Source organism: Melospiza georgiana, chromosome 15, assembly GCF_028018845.1.
Source record: "Melospiza georgiana isolate bMelGeo1 chromosome 15, bMelGeo1.pri, whole genome shotgun sequence".
Lineage (NCBI taxonomy): Eukaryota > Metazoa > Chordata > Aves > Passeriformes > Passerellidae > Melospiza > Melospiza georgiana.
The window spans coordinates 9551629-9566712 of record NC_080444.1 but is presented as its reverse complement, the minus strand read 5'-3'; the positions used below and the strand labels follow the sequence as shown (position 1 = coordinate 9566712).

General features: G+C 49.5%; 1 protein-coding gene across 3 annotated transcripts in view; it reads left to right on the top strand.

The window, feature by feature from the left end:
* JADE2 (jade family PHD finger 2) overlaps window positions 1-15084 on the top strand; it is a 74515-nt gene that overhangs the window by 38112 nt on the left and 21319 nt on the right. For all 3 annotated transcript variants that reach the window (XM_058035120.1, XM_058035118.1, XM_058035119.1), the window contains 2 exons: window positions 9340-9551; window positions 14490-14657. In XM_058035120.1, coding sequence (XP_057891103.1) covers window positions 9340-9551; window positions 14490-14657 — 380 coding nt within the window. The remainder of the gene's footprint in view (window positions 1-9339; window positions 9552-14489; window positions 14658-15084) is intronic.

The window sequence follows — 15084 nt, the reverse complement described above, 5'->3', positions numbered from 1 at the left end:
TGGAGGGATTTTCCAGTCCTTGTTAGGGAAGCGTTGCTGTGGTGCGGCTGCTGCCCTGCAGGTAAGAGCAATACCTCAGTAAAGCATTCACCTTGAGAGGTCAGTGAGGGCTCAAGTGTGCCTGCATGAAGGGTTAGGCCTGGTGGCAAAGGCCTTTCAGGAGTGGGGGAAAGGATTTTACAGATACTTGAGCAGATGGGACAGTGCCCTGTGGAGCAGGAGGGTTGTGTGGCTCTCCCAGGCAGCTGGTTGAGGGCTGCAGCAGGATTCAGGATGAGGTCAGGAAGATGCAGTTCAATGAGCTTGCATGGAGCACAGACAAGCTCAGAAGTTGGCCATGACAGTGACTGATGTTGGTTTTGAAAGATCTGTCCTTCTGGTGTACTCATGGTTTACAATGAAATTTTGTTACCATGACCTTGAGAAAGTTTTAGAAGCTGCTTTCACAGTTTGTGTGAATATCTGGTATAGGTATCCTGTATATTGGATTTCCCATAATCTCAACACGGTGGAGCCTGTAGCATCACAGAGAAGTGACAAGTCAGTTCTGCCCTCACTAGCTGCTCCTGTATCAGCAGCCCCAGCTCTGTCATAAGCACACACAGGTTCTGAGGCACTGGAGCTGCACTGAAGTCCTTGTGCTGAGCAGAGGGTGCTGCTGGATAGAGCCAAGTGCCTCAGTCCTGCTCAGGACTTTCAGAGGATCCATCCTTCCTAACCATGCACAGCTGCTGCTGCTGCACCAAGAAACCACCTTCAACCACACTGGGCATCATTCTGACCTCACTGTGCCTTCACTGTACCCCCTGCTACATTTCCCTCACCATCTCCACAGCTGCAGGGCCACCAGAATGTCTCTGGGCTCCAGAGAAGCATTGTCTCTATTTCCACTTCCTCTTGTGTGTATTTCACAAGTCTCTAGAAATGAAGTGGGCAGAGATTTGGCTTCTCCAGCTCAGTTGGATTAAATTTGCCTTGCTTTATTATTTCTTCAGAGTATTCTGTTTCAAATGCGGTTTCCAGCTGTGGAGCTCCAGGGGTGATGGAAGGTGGAGACAGTTGGAAGGTCCTGCCCCAGGCCAGACAGGAGCTGGCTGTCCCCATGTCACCTTTGGGCTGGGAGGTGCCAACCCCACGAGTGCTGGGCTAGAGGGGCAGCTTCTCCAGCAGCTCTGCCTTGGGAGTGAGTTGAGTTTAGGAGGGGAGGTTTAGGCTGAGCTTTATCCCAGCCGTAGCCCTGCTCTTGGTGTGGCTGGCACCTCAGCATCCCAGGGAAGCCATCCCAGGTCTGGACACAGGCAGTGCTTTGTGCTGACCCCAGCCATTCTGAGCAAGCTGCATTTTTTCCCCTCCATCTCATTGTTTATCAGCCAGTCACCTTTTCCAAGGAGTGTCCTTAGGAGATGGCTGGATGAAACCACAGAGTCTGAGGAAGCCCTTGAGCCTTCCTGCCATCACCAGCTCTAGATGGTGATAGGACTGAGGTGATCCCAGCAGTGGTGGTGCAGAGAGCATCACTGCCCATTCCTGTCCATTCCTGCTTCTCCAGCCCATTCCTGTCACTCAGGAGGCTCTGTCATTACTGGCTGAGCCTTAAATGTGCTGGAGAGAGAGTAGCTTTGAAAACCAATGTTTGGCATGTGAAATCCACTGCAGATACAGCTTCAACCCAATAGATTCTGGTATCTTTCCCCCTTCCCCACTCCTCCCAAATTCTCTACTTGTGGTACATTTTTTCCAGTGACTTGGAAGAGATGTGGCTTTGATAATGCCCCATCCCTGCTGCTGTGGGGAGCTGGGGGTTTGGCAGGTGGGAAGCTGGATGGGAGTTGGTGCTCCTGGCTGCAGGGCCATGGTCACATCACCCTTGGGAGCTGTGCCTGCTGTGGAGCCTGGAGGTCATTGTGCTTCTTTGAGGGGATGCATCTTCCTGCCCATGGAAGTGATGGGGTTTGGGTGCTCGTAGAGGAAAGCTGTGGCAAATCTGTTGCTGCTCAGCTCCTAGGCTGGGCCAGAGCAGGGCTTTGCTCCCTCTGCTTCCCAGATGGGAAAAGCCAGGATGGGATTTGGGTGCCCTTCAGCACCCAAGGCAGTCCATAAATAGCTCTTTCTCCCGGAAGCCCTTGACATTAATGACACTGTTAATGACTCCCTGAGATCTCCAAACCTGCTTTGCTAATCTCCAAGATCATTAACATGACTTAACTAGAGAATGGCAGCCTGTCCTCCCATTCAGAGGAGCCAGGAGTTATCTCCCAGCCTTAATTTAGGAGGTAGGCAGAAGTTTAAATTCTTCACGGGTGTTTGGCTGAACTGTTGTCACTGGGCTGTGCAGGGGCACAGTATGTCATTCCCAAAATATTTAATGACAAAGAAGGATCCAGATCTCTGACTGGCTCCTGAGGATGTGTGGGGAGGAGAGCTGGAAAACACCTATGAGATCATCCAGCTCGCCTTTTGTGGCTCTACGTAGCACACAGCACATGCCTTTTCCAGTCCTTTTTAGGTCACCCCAGGGATGGAATTTTATCACCAAGATCAGATAAACCTCCAGATAGCTCCAGCTCTCTGCATTCTGCCTGCTGACTCCTCTCCCAATTAAGTGGAATTGCTCCAGAAAGCAAAGGTTTCACATGAAAAGCAAAAGTTTCAAACATGAAACAGCTTTAAATAGTTTTAAACCCCCTAGTAAGATGCCTCAGTAGCTGTTGCTGTACTCGATGGAAATGTGCTGTTTAAAGAACCTTTGTGTCCTAGAGATGAAGTCAGTATTTAGGCATGCCTAAGTGTTTTATTTGTTGCTGCTGCAATATGAGATTGTAAAAAAAGTGGATCTGAAGAAGACTGAATGGAGCCTGGAGCCAGATTAATGTCCATGCCACTCCAGGCAGCACAGGCCTGTCCTTTTAGACAGCAGCCATGCCATAAATCTTCATTTTTACATTAACATTTTATGCTGTGTTTTGTGATCTCTACTAAATCCAAAGCTATTGTAAGAGTGCAGCTAGAGAGACTTCAAAGAGCAAGGCTGAAAGATCCTTTTGCAGTGATGGACACTTCATAAACACACGGAAAATCCTCAAGAAATTGCTGAAATTGTTGTCGGAATCAATTTTGCTGAAGGCAGAGTCGACATTTCTAAGTATTCCCTTGACTTAATCCATATGGTGTATTCTGCTCACATATGCCCACCACAGCTTCTATCTTTGGAGCTGGAGGTGTTCCTGGTATTTTATGGCAGGAACATGCAAAGGTCACATGGATTGCTTTTGAAGCTCCGGGTGGAATTCAGTGCTTGCATGTTTGAGATGTGTCTGTGTGCTAATGAGCTGATCCCTCCCTGCTGGAGGTGAGATTGGTCAGTAGATGTGAAGGAAGCTGCAGTCAGTGGGGTACCCTGGGCACCATGTGCTCGGTGGAGCAGAGGGTGCTGTCAGTCCTGCTCCTCACAGAGCGGCTCCTTCCCACCCTGCCATTCCTGGGTGTCGCACTCTGAGGCTGCTCCCATCCCACTGCATCCTTCTGGGATTCTGGGAGCCCCTTTCTCCCCCTGAGGCAGGAGCTGGCACTCCCCAGGCACAGCCTGTTGGCAGCTGCTGCCCACCACCGTGTGTCCATGTCCCGCTGTGCAGGACACGCTGGGACAGAATTGTGGAATGGTTTGGTTTGGAAGGGACCTTAAAGCTCATCCCATTCCCACCCCCTGCAATGGGCAGGGGCAGCTTCCACTGTCCCAGGTTGCTCCAAACCCCATCCAACCTGGCCTTGGACACTTCCAAGGGATGGGGCAGCGACAGCTTCTCTGGGCAACCTGTGCCAGGGCCTCAGCACCTCACAGGGAAGAATTTCTTCCTGATATCCAATCTAAACCTGCCCTCTGTCAGTTTGAAGCCATTCCCCTCTGTAAAACATCACAAGCCTCTGGATCTGAGCTTATTTATCTCCTCAGAGATACAGATAATCAATACCACGTGTAAATGACTGTATTAATAGTTTGTATGTGATGTATTAATGTATGGATTAGCAGGGTGGGAGATCAGTGGGACATTTTCCCTCCACGTTGTCAGCACAATCAGTTTTTACATCAAGTCGCTGTTGTGCTGTTTCCATAATTCCTGGCAGTAATTGCAGCAGTTTCCAGCAGCACTCCAGCTCTGCTGCTGATGGGGTGAGGAGGCTTTCATCAGGAGTGCTCCAGGACAGCCCTGTCAGAGCCCAGCATCTCTGCAGCTTCCAAAGTGCCTTCTGAAACATTTTGTCATCATCTTAAATTTGAGCAATAATTGATGTCGGTGGGTGGCAGAAAGGGTGCTAATTGGTTCCTGTAAATCTTTTAAGTGCATTAGTAGGCTGTGTTTGTAACAAAATGTCTGGAGGTTTCGCTGTGGATGCTCAGTTCACTGTTTGTGTGTTGGTCCCGCTTTGCACGCGGGGTCTGTTTATAAATAACACTGATGAAAGATTGATGTACAGTTGCTGCATGGTCCAAGGGCTGTGTGGCTGCAGGTGGTGGGATGGAGGTGGCTCTGGGAGTCCCAGTGCTCTGCTGTGGTGCTCAGGGGGTTGGTTGGCTGCCATCCCCTGATGTCCCGCAGGATGCCCAGGGGGCACTCAGCCCGGGGCAGGGTGGCTGGTGTCCCCACTAGAGCACACAGGTGGCTGGTGTCCCCACAGGTGACAAAGCAGACGGGTTTGAAGTGGCTTGCCCAGGGCGAGCTGGAGGGCCAGGGAGCTGGAAGGAGATTCCTGCACTGTGTGGTCTCTGTACCATGTGTGAACGCCCCAGCCCATCAGGGACCCGTCATTCTTTCACCTCGGGTTTGCAAAGATAGTCAGAGACAAGCCTACATCACCTCACAGTTGCTTTCCCTTTTTAATTATAATTTTAAAAAGCAGTAATTTTACTTCTTTTTAATATATAGAAATACATTTTATTATATATTAATATAATAAATATATTATATTTATTATATTAATATATAATATATTATATTATATGTTATAATATAATTAAAGTATTAATTATACTTATATAATATATAAATATATGTGTGTATGTATGTCTATCTATCTATCTATCTATCTATCTATCTATCTATCTATCTATCTATCTTTCCTGAAAAGCAGACTCCCAGGTTTATAGTCTGTGAATCAGCGAATGGCACAGCCTGCACTCCTGATAGCTGTTTGTTCATGAGCTGTTTCTGTCTCCAGGTGTTCTTCACAGGGGGAAAGGATTTATTGTTTCAGTAAATTGATATTAATGGAGCACAGTTCAGTCAGAAATAGTCTCTATTTTGTGAAAGGTGGCTCTCCAGCTATTTTTTTCGTCCCCTCGCAGTGGGTTGGCTCCCACCACGACAAGGAGTAGCTGAGAATTCATTTAGCAGAAGAATATTGCTCCTTCATGCCACATAAATTACAATATTACAGGAATAATTGTAGGGAGGGCGGTGTTGTGTGGAGGAATTGCCTGGTGCTTCTCCCCAGCGTGGCTCTGTGGCTGCAGGGCCAGCCCAGTAACCCCAGTTCCTTTGGGACACAGGGTTAAAATTCCGTGTTTCAGGTGCTGTGTGGGCAGTTGTAAGGGCTGAGCTGTGCAGTTGGGAGCTCCTGGGGTGATGGGGATGCTGAGGAGCTGCAGGGATCACTGCAGACCCTGACAGACACACAGAGATGACTTTATTGCTTGGAGCAAAGTTCTTTCATGTTTTCTTTTCATGAATCAGATCTGGAGACCTCCTGTAGTGCATCATTATCTGTCATTCTCCTCCATTTCTGAAGAAATCCCATTTTCTGGTGCTTCCCTTAGCTGGGAAGGTGCTGCCCTGCAGCATCCTGCCCTGTGCAAGCAGGGGACAGATTTCTCCTCTGAGATGCTGTGGGAGGCACATTCCCTGGATTACACCCTTCCCACTGTGGGGCAATACTGGGCTGTTCCGGGGAGGCTGGGTGGCCACATCAAAGCCCATCATGGTTAATGAGCTCAGTGTTAATGGGGAAAGGGTGTGGGTGGCCTCCTGGAAGGGGTGATGGCACATTCTCCCCCTGTGTCAGTGTTTTGAGCTAAATAGCCGGGGATTATATTGGCACGGGATTGAAGCCTCACATCTGCCTGTGTCCCTCCAGACAAACTGTGAAGTTCATGACTATCACTGCTGTCTTCTGTGGGGGCTCAGAATAACTTTTGTTTTCTTGCCTGAGACCTTGACACCACCAGATGTAAATACTGTTCTCTTGGTCATCAGGTAGAGTCTGCTGATGTGGGGATGGTCCCAAATGTGGACATCACTGGATTTGTTAACTGTAGCCAGTATCAGTTGTCTGTCTTTGCTTTCCTTCTCTGGGGACCATAATAGTGTCACTTGTGCATGTGCACACAGGGAGTGTTTTGGTGGAGGATATTTTTGTTTGCTGTTTAGCTGGCCACGATCAATAAAGAGAGAGCTTTTGCAGCCAGAAAGATGACAATTTTATGAATGGAGTTCAGTAGCACAAACTTCATGCGATACAGAAGGAGATAAATGGAGCACAAATGGAAAAAGCACTTCACCCCCAGGCCCCATTGTTTAGTGTTTCACAAACGATTAATCGCTTCATCCCCATCAAGTGCAATTGTCAATTCAATGAGCTCCGAGGTGTTTGGGATGAGGCTTGGCAAACACATTCCTGATGTAATTACACCTAAATGGAGTGGGAGAGTGCCTCTGTGTGTGTGAGTGTGTGTGAGATCCATACTCCCATCTAGGGCTGCAATAGCTGCATGCTGGAACCCCACCAAGGCACTGCTCTCCCTCTCTCCTTCCTCTGGCCGGAATTTTGGGATCAGCATGGACTTTCTCCCCAGGATTAGGCAGGTGCTGGTGGAAAATTCAGGAGGTGGTGCTTCTTTCCACTCGAGGTGAAGTGGAACGGTGGCAATGCCAGCATGATCCTGACCCTGGGCAAGGTTGAGTTCTTGATTCCTGTGGAAAACCCCCTCCCTTTCCTTCCTCATGCTGCCTGCAGCTGCCAGCTCTCTGCCTGCCCTCTCCCATTAGCACAGGGCAGCTCTGGAGAGTGTATGGGGAAAAGCACTGGGAGCACCTTGATGATCGTTTTGCTTTGCACAAGAGCAGAGCCTGAAATGTTGGGAGGAATGGAGTAACTCCAGACTGGCACTCTGGTGCCCAGGCTCATAGTCCTAGATGGGGAGTTTAAACCCTGACCAAGAGGAGGATATTCTTGCTGGACTGGTTTAATGCTCACATAAAGTCACATTGAGCAAGTGCACTTCGGGTGGTGTGTTTGTAAAGGGACTCCAGTAAGGCAAAAATAATGCTCTGACTTTCTCTGTAACATGCAGACAATGACAGGACAAGGGGGAATGGCTTTGAGTTAAAAGTGGATTGATTTAGATTAGATATTGGAAATAAATTTTTCCCTGTGAGCGTTGAGAGGCTCTGGCACAGGTTACCCAGAGAAGCTGTGGCTGGAAGTGTTCAAGGGAACACTTGGAGCAGCGTGGTCTCGTGGAATTTGTCCCTGCCCATGGAGGGGAGGCTGGAACAGGAAGATCTTTAAGGTCCCTTCCAAGCTCAACCCTGCCACGTTTCCATGACATCCAACCGGAGCGGTGCCAAGAGCAGGATGGAGGCTCCATCCCAGCCCTGGTGCTCAGAACTCGCTGTGCTGGTGCAGGATGCTCCACATTGCTGAGCCGCAGAGCCCCAGGCAGCCTGTGCCAGCCTGGGGCTCAGATCCCACACCCATAGTGGGGCTGCTGCGGGATCCAGCAGGTATCAGCAGGTTCCTTGGCACGCTGCAGCACCGCAGCCCCAGCTCCTGCAAGGGCTGAGATAGGGAGCAGTGTTGTCTGTCTTAGATGGTATCTCAGACTCCACATAGACGTGTAAAATGCCAGGCTGGATGTTTGCAGGGACTTGTCAAGCCAAGGGAAACCGTGCCAGTGAAGCATTGGGGAAGAGCTTAAAAAGGCAGACAATGGTGTGTGTGCTTGCCGAGCTCGCCTACGTGGTGCTTTCCCCCTTGACAGAGTTTTTTTGGTTGATCAGTGGCTATGGGGGGAAAGATGCAGCCTCTGACAGCCCCATCCAGCCTGAGGTGCTGGTTCCCCTGCAACCCATCCCTTGGGGCCTTGGAGCAGCCCAGAGTTCAGCCCAGAACAGGGGCATCACACTGTGGCTTGAGAGATGACCAGGATGCCACATTTTCCACTGAACACTTCATTAGTAACTGGTTCTTATGGATTCTTCCTCAGGCCCTTTTTCCCCATCTCTGCTTATAAATGAAGTATTTTCTTCCGTTGCTTTGCAGCAAGGAGGGTGGACAGCAGTTTGGGTCAGGCTTCTTCACTGTCTGGCCAGATGTAGATATTTCACACTAATAAACTACAAAGTCTAATTGTTTTGTATTGCATCCTGCTGATACTTCTGTTGTCCCCATCCTTTCTCTGATGACATAGAGCTGATTGGGACACAGGGTGTGATGGGGGCTTAACTCTGCCTCTAACGCTTCATGGAGAACCTCACCCCTGCTCCTGACAGATTTTCTTCCTTGCGTAGAGTGACCTCACATTGCATTTGTGGCACCAGGATCTTTGTGTGCAGGTGGGAGGCAGCACTTCTGGGGCAAGCCTTCTGTGTGGCACCATTTTGGGTGGTGTAGACAGGGCAGCAGCATGTCCTGTCTAAAGGCAGCTGGGTGTCTCTCTCCTAGAGGCTGCTGCTCTAAAAAACCTCTGCTGGTTATTGACCTCACACTCCTGGTTGTCTCTGTGGAGAAAGCTCTGGTAAAGCATCTCTACCACCTCTCTCCATTAAAGGTCCTGGTGAGGGGGGAATAAAAGACCCACCTGGGTCTGACCTCCTGATTTCACTAAACCCAAACACAAAAATACCCCCCTCATTTATGCTCAGTTTCTGCCTTTGGCTTCAGTTTTATATTTCTGTTTAACTGGCCTTAAAATGGTCAATTTTCAGTTTTAACAATTAAAGCACTGACTTCGTGTTGCCAAAGCTTGTCTGAACCCTCTCTGCAAAAAGCATCTTTGCACAACTTGTCTCCTTGAACATTTAAACTGTCAGCCCCAATTATCCGCATTGCTTCAGCTGAATGGGTTTCCCTCCTCTCAGCCAGCAGCAATATTTTGTTACTGTCTATGAAATACAAACTGCATCCTGAGGTAGGAGCAGCCTTTTCACCCTGGCTGTGGATTTGCTCTTGAGTTTCCATCTGAAATGCTCAGCCCCTGGTCAAACGCTGCCTGAAGGTGGATGGGCGCCTGTACTGGAGCTGCTTTGGTGGCTCTGCCTTCACTCTCTGCCTTGTGCCTTGCAGAAAAGCCTGAGCTGGACGAGCCCACCCTGGAGCGAGTGCTGGAGGAGCTGGAGACCATGTGCTATGAGAACATGAACATGGCCATCGAGACCGAGGAGGGCCTGGGCATCGAGTACGACGAGGACGTGGTGTGCGACGTGTGCCGCTCGCCCGAGGGGGAGGACGGCAACGAGATGGTGTTCTGTGACAAGTGCAATGTCTGTGTGCACCAGGTGAGCCCTGGGGGCAGGATGGCACTGAGATGGTGCTCTGTGACAAGTGCAATGTCTGCGTGCACCAGGTGAGCCCTAGGGGCAGGATGGCACTGAGATGGTGCTCTGTGACAAGTGCAATGTCTGCGTGCACCAGGTGAGCCCTGGGGGCAGGATGGCACTGAGGTGGTGCTCTGTGACAAGTGCAATGTCTGTGTGCACCAGGTGAGCCCAGGGGGATGGACAGCACTGAGATGGTGAGGATGGCACTGAAATGGTGTTCTGCATGCACCAGGTGTGCCCTGGGGTGGAGCAGGGTGGCAGCGCGTGGCTCTGCTCATCACGCTCTGGTACCCTCCTGTTGGAATGCAGGAAATTCCTCTGGCTGCCCTGGAGGGCTCAAGACCCTGCCCAGGGGGCTCAGAGACCTTGGCACAGAGCCCAAGACCCCCCCTGTGCCTTTGATTTAGCCCTTGGAAAAAGCAATTACCAACCTTTATATGAAGAATTACAAGTCAAGAGAGTTTAAGTAGAATAATAGTTGATGATGAGGGGAAAAATAGATTTTTTTGGGGATTTTTTAGAATGGGGGTTCAGGAGGCAAGATGGAGGAATCTGGGCCTGTCCAGCCTTTCTTCTTCTTCTTCTTGGCCTCCATCTTCTGCTGTGATGTTGGCACTTTTGGATTGGTTTAAGGTAGAAGCTCACTGTCTAACATAGGTGATAGGTATGGGGAAGTTACGGTAAATAATGTACACATAGTTTTTAGTATGAAATATAACACCACCCCAAGGGTGGCCAGTGTGCTTCAACCCAGCCTGCCAGACAGACCTGCAGTGGGTTGGAGAAAGAATGGTATCGATTTCTTAATAATAAACAACCTTGAGAATGAGAACAGAAGAATTCTGACTCCTTCTTCGATGGCCAGGCTGGGAAAAGAGACTTTCTGATGTATCTTGGGATCCCCGTGACCAGCAGAAGCCCTGAGACCCTCCTCCTCTGGGTTCCTCCCATCCCTTCCCCTGGGCTGCTGCAGACACCTGGTAAACTTTCCTTGTGGATCCCAAGTGCAGCTCCAGAGGAGTGGGTTCAGCAGTGGGGTCTTGGATAGCTGGCAGACAGCAAATTTGCTTTTCTTACTTTCTTACCCCTATCTGGGAGTAAGGAAGTAGAAACTAACAGGAAGTTTTACCTTATCTCCTCTATCTTTGTATTTCCCAGCATTGCAATCTGAATTTGCTGAAACTTCTGAAAATGAAAGAAGTTGAAATTATTACTGGCACAGTCTCGTGAAGGAGTGAGGGCTGCAGTGGCTGTCACTGCTTCAGTCAAGGAGTGATGAACTCTCAGGGAATGAGAAGGGCAAAAGCACCATGCAACCAAAAGAGAAGGATCAGTTTCCACCACAAATAGTGGCTGAGGAAGCTGTGGGAAACCCCAGCCTTCATCAAGAAAAAGGAAAACCCAGGGACACCTTCACTATCTAGGTTACTCCAAGTCCCATGGATTTAGGGCAGCCTGAGATTTGGGGCAACTTTCTTACCCCCAGCCATTTATAAGTGCCCACAGACACACTCAACCAGAGGATGTGTCCCTTCCTCGTTATTCTCTGGTCTCTGGGATATTTTATTTTATATCTCTTGTCCTTTAATATGCTTATTCTTCTTTACACCACTTATGGAACCCCAGTGGGATCTTTAGCACATTCAGGTGACCAGCACTGTGTGCAAGGCTTGGCAGAGGGCTGGGTGGGATGTGGGTCTGCAGTCCTGTGCTCACCAGAGGGGTGGGCTTGCACAGGACCCCCAGCTTCCTCCTCCTCCCCCTCTGCTTTGTCTGGGGAGTGGTTGGACCTTCCAGCTCCACCAGTGCAGTCTCACATCACAGGGTTTCTGTCCCAGCTTCCCCACTGTGTGAGCGTGGGATTTCATTTTATTTTGCTGCCTGGAGGAAAATAATTTTATTTTTAGAATTGAGTGCTAATGCTTCAGGCTCTTGCTGGAGGGAGTCTGTGGGCCTCCTGCTTTTGGGGAAACCTTGACAAGGGGAAGGCAGCCACGTGAGGGTCTCCTGGGTCTCTGTGGACCCAGGGTGGTTTTACTGGTTGTGCTTCAAGGGGAAGCTGTGTGGTGCTGGGATGGCAGCAGCAGCACCTGGGCTTCACCCTCTGTGTGAACAGTTTTGGGTTTTTTAGTTCTAAAGAGAGCCATTTGCTCATCTTTTGGGCAGCTTTTCCATCAGTGCTTCCTGGAGGTGGGAGAGCACTGGAGATATCTATAGTTGCGGGTGGTGGGTGTTTTGAATGGTTTCCATCAGTGAATCAGATTCCACAAAATACCAGAATGATTCAGGGTTGGGTTCGAGGTATTTTTTTGTCTTGGGTTCTTTTTTAACAAGCCCAAGTGGCAGTGTCAGGCTGTGAGCTGCATGAGCCACAGCAGGGACTCAGGAGGAGCTGTGGCACCGTGTGGGCTCCACTTAAAGCAGCAGCCCCAGTGCTGCAGGAGGGGACACAGCAGCCTGGGCTTCGAGGCTGGTGAAAGAAAAGAGGGATTTTCAGTTTTTTTCAGGGAGCAAAGTGCAGTCCTAAGCCCTATGCCAGCCCATAAGCTGCCTGTGATTTAATCTCTGCCCCGATTTACACCCTAAGCCACGAAGTGCAGAGCCACAGTGCAGGGTGTTAGATGGCACCATGGTTATCTAACCTGCACCATGCCTTTGCCAGCACCACGTTCAAAACCTGCTGGGAATGATGCTTTCCTGTGGGCATATGGGTGCTGGTGCCATGGGCTTCACCAGAGCCCTGCCTTGTCCTCCTGCACCCCACTGGGAAGGGCTCAGGGCACACAGTGTGGGTTATGCTACCTGGTGATATCTTTGTGCTCCCTTCCTCTGCATAGCACAGGCCATGAGGCTTGCTATTAATTAATTCCTATGAAGTGAAGCTTTTGGAAAGCACGTGCAGTTGTCCTTTTAAAATTGTCAGCGAGGTGGAGCCATGCCCCCCACTGCTAAATCACAGTTCATTGCTCTCACAGTGACAACATCACACTTGTGTTTAGCATGGGAATGAGCCACCTCCAGTTTCCAGCCACCATGCCATGGGCCTGTCATCACTGAATTCCCTTTCCCTGGTGTGGCACATGGCTGAGCCCACCCTCTGTTCCATGGACCACACCAAGCTTGTCTAGGGCTTGGCATCCTCCCTGGTTTTTTGACATCTCGTTCTCAGTGATGTTGCACCCCAAATAGATGCAGCAATAAAAATAGCTGTGTTGCTCCTGTTCAGCATTCCTCTGGCTTCATATTTCTGGAGCATCTTCTGCCTGCTGCTGGACTTGGGAGTGTGTATTTAGCTGATAATGCTCCTTGTCTGGGACAGAAGACCTGTATTTGCTTGTCAGGAGCAGGATTGCACCTTCAGCTACTCTAAAATCACTGGAAATAAATAACCAAGATCCATGAGTCTGCTAGAGATGGTCATAATTCCTGCTTTCCCCTGGGTTTTGAGATGAGTCTGCCAGTTCATTCTGCTGCTAGTACATACCAGGCTGATTCCTGCCTGGTAATAAATCAGATTTTATAAAACTGTGTTCCAGAAATGATTTATCTATCAGATTTGGAGGCACTGTGAAACACAGAGTTAAGTCTCTTTGAACCACGTAGACTCACAGCAATAATATTCCTCTCTTAATTCCTTGTTATCCCAATAATCTGTTCACAAAATGGCTTTTTCCACTTGGAAACCACTATCAGTTTGTGATTTGGGGCAACCTCAAGTCATGTTGTAGTCTTCTGGGCCAGTAGAGACTGATGATGTACTTTTGCCAAGCTCACACATCTCCATGTGCCCCCTCTGTTCCTGTCCCCACCCACAGCACTGGTACTTGCTGTGACAGTGACCTTCAGCAGCAGGACAAGAAGCTGCTCTGCTCTTTTTGGGGGTAAACTTCAAGAAGTGGAGATGAGGAATGCCTGGGCTCAATTTACAGCTACCAGTGCTGGGGGTCCTTGTCAGCCCTGGCTGCTTGCCTTCTGCAGGGATGTCAGAGCAGCCAGATGTAGAATTAATTACATCTCCTCGCTTTAAATAGGGCCACAGCCCTGTGTTAGTGCCCAAGGCAGTGTCGCCCTCTGAAAACCCTTTAAGTGTGAGTTATCAGGACCTGCCAGTTAAAAACTGTCTAGTTTTAGCAGTAGCTGTTTAATACAGTCATAAATCATGGTGAAAGTGGGAAGTATTTATCATTATGTGATATAGCTTATCATTTGGCTCTTCCCCAAGCACAGAAGAGAAATATTTATGAAGCACTTTGGCTTCTCGGTGTCCTCCATTACCACAGCAGGTCAGGGAGCTCCAGGGAGCCCAAGTGCTTCAGTTCTCACTCTCTTGGCTGGAGACTTGTCTGTGCCCCCTTCAGATGTGTCATCCTTAAGATTTATTATCCTTTTTGGTTCCTCCCATCTCATTTACATTCATTACCATTGACTTCCCCTTTTTGCCTTTCCTTATTTATTTTTGCTTCCCCTTTGGGCTGTGCTGGGTCTCTAACCAGTGTGGTCAACTTTCTCAATCGTGGGCTTGTGGCTTTTCAGCCCTCAGTGACCTCAGAAGATTTCTGTGCACAGCATTTCTGACTTGTCCCAGTCATCATGGGTCAGGAACAGGCAGGACATGGGCAGATGTCTGCGGTGGGGGCTCTGCCCACCCCCAGCCTGGAGCCAGGTTGTGCTTGGCATGGTGCACAGCACATTTTTATACTTCGCTTTTAATTAACACCCAGGACACACTGATCCAGCAGGAGCATCCATGTGGAAACAGGGAAGGTGGTAAGGAAGAACTTCAGCTCCCTGTCTGCTGTTTGTTGGGATGCAGCAGGAGAAAGGTGGGAGGGAGGAGGTTTGGGAGGATGTTCATCCTGGGCTGCCGGATTAACCCTGTCCCTCCTGTCCCCACAGGCGTGCTATGGCATCCTGAAGGTGCCCATTGGCAGCTGGCTGTGCAGGACCTGTGCCCTCGGTGTCCAGCCCAAGTGTCTGCTGTGCCCCAAGAGGGGCGGAGCGCTGAAGCCCACCCGCAGCGGGACGAAATGGGTCCACGTTAGCTGTGCCTTATGGATACCTGAAGTAAGGGCTTTGCCAGCCTCCTCCTGGCACCTGGGTGGGCTCAGGGAGCTCTCAGGTCTTGGCCCAGGGGCTTCTTTAGCTGCGTAAATAACAAATGTGTAAATTACAAATGCGGTTTGGCTGTGCTGGAGTCACAACACAGGGCACAGGGCAGTTATCGTGTGTTTAATTAGCAGCCAAGGAGCTGCTAATTAAAGGAGGGCAGAGAATTGGGCTGCAAGGCCACAGAGGGAGGGGTGTACCTTTGAGCAGAGTAAAGCTAATTTCATGTGCCCATCTGAGATACACCTCTGATGAGGAATTCTGGCAGAGGAAAAGGCAACATAAATTTTTCTTTCTTTGTCATCCAGATTTGTTTCTGGTTTTGGGGGGTTTGGGTTTTTTCCAAATTACAGCTGACCCTGAAGAATAAGAAATATAATCCATC